Raw genomic sequence first — 5933 nt, forward strand, 5'->3', positions numbered from 1 at the left:
AAACGAAAGTAAAATGACTTAAAACAATATGTTGAAAATAGGTTGATTCTCCAACTTTCTTATAATAGGATTCTTTATTGATTTTCAAAAAAATTATTATTCAAATGGTTTTAAAATTAGAGAACTCAAATTAATCAAACAAACTTATATAAGTTTCAATTAAATATTAAAATTGACTTATCATCAAGCATTCTAAGGCAATTGATCCTAACATTTGGAAGTTCAGTAACTCATAATGATTCTAACAATTGATCCTAGGAGAAGTTGCACCTTCCTCATGTCTCCTCTAACTTAAGATATTACAAGAGAAATGGAAGAGAGAGAATCTGAATTTACAATGGAATTCTAGATTCACTTTTGGATGGAAAACAGGGGGTTTGCCCCTTAATGTCTAGAAAAATGGAAGTTGGTTGAAGCTCCAATCATGGTGCTCAAACTAGTGAGGTTTCCTTCCATGGAGGGTTTGCTTGTAGCTTAGATGTTGGTTCTATCATTTGATCACAAAGCTTTCTTCAATAGTGGGTTTCCTTTATTGTTGAGGTCCAAAACCTGATGCCTGAGGTTGCTTCATAAAGAAGTTTTCTTTGTGTGGCTTAGGCACCATATCTTTTGCTTGAGCTGTGGAGGAAAAAATTGAATCTTCTAGAAAACGCCCATTGTTCAAGTCGTGATTCTGCAGCTCAAGCCATTGTGCTATGTTTCTTCAAATACTATAGAAATTCATCAAAATTACATTAATCTGCCACACATGATTATTTCCACATGCTTTTAGGCAATTCTAAATAAAAGAGAGTAAAATCCTCGAGATATTCAATGAAATCAAACTAGATAAGTGCTAAAATGCATATATCAAATAGGTAAAATGAACACTTATCACATGAAAAGGATGAGTTATTCCAGTGGTAATTTTATACACAGGCATTGACTAATATTGATGCAAGGTGTCTGGGGATTATGCACGAACATTGACTAGCATCGATGCAAGGTGTATGATGTTTATACATGGACATTGACTAATATTGATGCAAGGTGTGTGGTGATTATACATGGACATTGGTTAGCATTGATACATGAAAATTCTTGGAATGAATTAATTCCAAGTGAATATACTATTTATGGTGTAGTATGATTGCTAGTATAGACAATGAAGATGTGTTTATTTTAATTAAGATGGAGATTGTTGGGCTGATGAAAATAATATGTTTAGAAAGTCTCACATCGTCTAGGATAAGCTAGGAAGTCGGTGCTGGTGACTACATAATGGATTCTAAGTTCGCGGGGTTTCTAGTCCAAGTCAAAAAAACTTTAATCTTGTATTTGATTTTTCTCAGACTCTTGTAATAAAGTGTACTGAGGTTTGAGTTAAATTCTTGCTTTGGGGAGTGTGAATGTACTTGGGATCAGAGGGTATGAAAGAGTAGTTTATATGTTGTACAAATTTTTACATAGTACTATTATCTAATTGTCATTAGATATTTTCTTTGTTAATATAATGATTCTCGGGAGTAAAAACTGTAATATTCTTAATTGATATGTGTGTTTTTCAATCAATAAATGTATCATCATTGATATTCTTAATTAGATATGATTCGGATATTCTTTTAAAAAGAGGAGTTGGTTTCAACCTTATACATGAAAGAAAGGCTTTTTTACCAATATGGGTCAATGAACTTTCAAAATTATTGATATGTTTTTTTTTTTTTTTTAAATTACGTGCAGGGATTAGTTGTCCCTATCACAATTTTGGTTTAATTTTTTTAAAAGATATATGCACTTAAATCGTGAAACTGAATAACGACTTTTATATAACTTATTTATGCGAAAATCATGTCTTTAAATTCTTTTAACGTTTTTCTATTTCTATGGAAGTCGTGCATACGATTTTTCCTTTTTCAATTTTAATGCATCTTTTACTCTCTTTTTTCTCAAATTTTACGGCATCTTATTTTTAAGAGCATGACTTCTCTTTTATTAAAACTTTCAACTGTTTCATTCTATTCTATTACTTCCTTACTATTTTAATATTTTAAAATTTGTTGTTTTTCTTAATTTGTATATAAATGCACTTTTATTTTAAATTGTTTTTTTCTTTGATTAATTGATATTTTCAATTTTTTTATGTTTTTAAATAGTTAAACTTTGTATTATGAGATATACTTTTTTAATAATATGACTAATGAAGTAAAAAAAAGTTATTTTCTTACTTTATATATATTTGTTATAAGCTCTTGTATAACAATATTATTTATTTTCAGTGTTTTCTAATAATTTGATTATTAAAAGTATAAATATAGATTTTACTTATTAAATAATTTTGAGACTACATATATTTTTGAGAAATAATTTTGACAAATTAGATATACATCTATTTTGTGATAAATTTTTAACGTAATTATATATATAAACGGATAATCTTCGATAATAAAGAGAGAAATATAGCATTTTGTCTCGGGTATGATTTCACCAATTTTTGGTCCCACAACCATACACTAGTATATCTCCATGGTCGTGTAAATCAATCATAGTGAGCTACATAACACACTAATTCAGTGTGTATTTACAGAAAAGAGAAAAAATATATATAATACTTTTTAACGATATGATTAATACATATTACTCCTTATCTCTTTGAGCACACACAATATTTTTTTAATAAGATTTATTTCCTTACTAACTAAGCATATGCATACACATAATAAGATTTATTTTCTTATCGAATTTGGCTAAATCGACTGAGATGAACTTGACATGTGACCAAACTTCGAATTACCACGAAAGGAAAGTTCAGCTGCAGAATTTTCTCAACATTTAAGTCACTGAGAGATTTTCGAATGAGTATATATAAATAAAATTAATTTAGAGATGAGATTCTTTTTCTGCTCACATATATTTATAGTCCTTTTAGGCATATGAATTATAAATACATATAATTAATGGATTCTGTCATTGTAAATGTGTTCTGTTTATATCAAGAATAATACCATATACCTCATGCATATTGTTTTCTCTTATTTTAGGAAGTTAATATATTATATGAATCTCTTGTTCGGATTTTATGTTTATTGAACCGTTTTGGACCTACCAAATTTATAATAGATAAAAAGAATATATGTATATATATATATATATATATAAAATTAATTAATTAATAAAAAACAATTATTTACTTGGTAATTACTTTATTCGTAAATAACATATCTAAAACATGGATCAACATATAATCGATTTGAGTGAAATTAAATTACTCTGGTTTCAATCTCAAGTCTAATTTCATGACATTTACCTTGAAACATGCTCTAATAGGTTAAGGAAATGAAATGTTAACAAGTCTTCTCATTGTCACAATTTATTTTTTGAAAGAAGTTTTAATGGGTTAAAAGAAAATACCTTTGGTAAGTGAAATTTGGCTTCATTCGTGTACGTTCCCATACCATCCACACAAACACAAATGACTATACCTAACTCAATCCCTCACATGGGACATAGCAAAACCAACGCCATCACGCACACTATGTATTTTGTTTGGTTTGTCATGGAGTATCTCTGAACTTGTTTCTTCTCTCTTCCACGTTCTCCAAACCCAGTACTGCAACATTTCTTCAGAGGTAAATTTCCTCTCCATGTCTTCTTCCTCCATGTCCTTTCAACCACTCCATCATATACCATATGGACACCAATTCTAGATTCTTGCTTCACACTTTCACACCTTCTTCAACCATGGCACCCTTCATCATCTTCAACTCCAAGCTTCAATCCAGAGTACTTGTTCTTGTCCTCAACTTGGCTTTCATCTTCCTCTTCTGTCTCCTTCTCAACCTTTATCTCCACCCTCCTAACTCAGATTCTCAGGGCCACTCCAATGCCTCTCTCCTCACAATCTTCAACCATGCAAGGCTCTTCAGAGATGTCAGTGTTGAAGGCTGCACTGATATACACAAGTACTCAGATTTTGACTCCAAGTGTTTGTATGTCAAAAGTAACCTTGAGTGCAGGTCAAAGGGATACATCAACTATCTTCAAATCTTCTATTGCAACTCGGGAAAATTCCCAATTTTGGGACAAACCCTCCTTGCCTTGTGGCTTATAGTGTTGTTTTATCTGTTGGGTGACACTGCTTCCAACTACTTCTGCAGTTCCTTGGAGGGTTTGTCCAACATCCTGAGACTCTCCCCCACCATTGCGGGAGTGACCCTTCTTTCTCTGGGAAATGGTGCTCCTGATTTCTTTGCCAGCGTTGTGTCTTTCTCAGGATCATCCAGCAACGGTGCGGTTGGACTCAACAGCATCCTAGGAGGGTCTTTCTTTGTGTCGTGTGTTGTCTTGGGGGTCATAAGCATTCTGGTTAGCCCAAATCAGGTTGAGGTTGAAAAGGCCAGTTTCATCAGAGATGTCCTTTTCTTCCTTCTCTCTCTTTTCATCCTCCTCATCATCATTTACATCGGTAAAATCACTTTGTTTGCATCAATCTGCTATGTTTCAATCTACTTCCTCTACGTGTGTGCTGTCTCAGCCACACATCTCATATATGGAAAGGACACAACAAATGCAAGGCAATATTCAATGTCTTGTGAGGAGTCACTAGCGCCTAGCATACCTTTGTTGGGGTATGTTGATGAAGAGAAACAAAGTTTGGCAGAGATAGTGGTGGTTGAAGATAAGGACCAAAACCAAAAGCATAAGCCAGCTAGTAGTACTTTTGGTGATGATAATAACTCATTCTTTGATTGGCTTTACTTTGGAAAGTTGCTACAACTGCTGGAACTACCTCTTTGCTTACCAAGAAGGCTTACAATTCCTGTGGTGAGTAAGGAGAAGTGGTCAAAGCCATTTGCAGTAATATCTGTGACATTGGCACCAGTTTTACTTGCAGTTCTTTTCAACACTCAGAGTGAAAACGTGGCTTCAAGGAGTAGCATAGTCACATACATAGTAGCTGCTTTGATTGGGATAGTTTTGGGCAACATGGCATGCGTGACAACTGATAGGTGTAGCCCACCAACCAAGTCCTTGTTTCCTTGGCTTGCTGGTGGCTTTGCCATGAGTGTAACATGGACTTACATAATTGCTGCTGAGCTAGTTTCTGTGTTGGTTTCAATTGGGAGCATAGTTGGGGTTAGCCCTTCGGTGCTAGGACTAACAGTCCTAGCTTGGGGGAACTCACTTGGGGACTTCATAGCCAATGGTGCCATGGCCTTAAATGGTGGGGCAGATGGTGTTCAAATGGCCATATCTGGTTGCTATGCTGGTCCTATGTTCAATACCTTGATGGGTTTGGGGTTACCCCTTGTGCTCTCAGCTTTGTCTGATAACCCAGACCCTTATGTGATTCCCAAGGATCCTTCACTCTATGCGACCCTTTTGTTCTTGATGGGAGGGCTTCTTTGGGCACTTGTGATCTTGCCAAAGAAGAGTATGAAATTGGATAAATCCTTAGGGGTAGGGCTTCTCAGTGTTTACCTCTGTTTTTTGGTAATAAGGATTGCTCTGGCTTTTGGGGTTGTCAAATTCTAGCTAGAGATGCAAAGTTTCTTAGGGGAACTTCATCATCATCATCGTAAGAGGGTCCATTTAGGTCCTTCTCATGGAACTCAATCATCATGCATTTCACAATCAACACCTCTACTTTGTACATTTGCGTCTACATTTTGATTCTTCTTAACACAATACTTTTCTTGTTTACAAACTCTCTTCAAAAATCACAAAAACAAAGCGCTCATTAAAAAAAAGTTATTTAACATTATTTAATTACCATTTGGACAATTTTATAAAATTAAAATGGTATTATCTAAAAAATAAATGAAGGTAGTGAAAATAACGTCAAATAGATATAAAAAACAATTCTAATGTCAAAATACCAACGTTTAGCAATAAAATGAATTTAGTAACTATAACATTTGGACAAGGTGTGAATGAACACCATTTTCCATAAAATT

At 33.7% G+C, this 5933-nt stretch overlaps 1 protein-coding gene across 1 annotated transcript; it reads left to right on the top strand.

Moving 5' to 3' along the window:
* The first annotated feature begins 3320 nt into the window (after nucleotides 1-3320).
* LOC114178145 (cation/calcium exchanger 1-like) lies at nucleotides 3321-5629 on the top strand. The gene has a single exon (XM_028063884.1). It carries the CDS (start codon nucleotides 3667-3669, stop codon nucleotides 5509-5511), a length of 1845 nt encoding a protein of 614 aa, XP_027919685.1. The 5' UTR covers nucleotides 3321-3666; the 3' UTR covers nucleotides 5512-5629.
* The last annotated feature ends 304 nt before the right edge of the window (nucleotides 5630-5933 follow it).

The sequence above is a fragment of the Vigna unguiculata genome, chromosome 1, assembly GCF_004118075.2.
Source record: "Vigna unguiculata cultivar IT97K-499-35 chromosome 1, ASM411807v1, whole genome shotgun sequence".
Taxonomy (NCBI): Eukaryota; Viridiplantae; Streptophyta; class Magnoliopsida; order Fabales; family Fabaceae; genus Vigna; species Vigna unguiculata.

Excerpts from the sequence above, each read along its gene's own strand:
- LOC114178145 (XM_028063884.1), top strand. The coding sequence starts at position 3,667 with ATGGACACCAATTCTAGATTCTTGCTTCACACTTTCACACCTTCTTCA.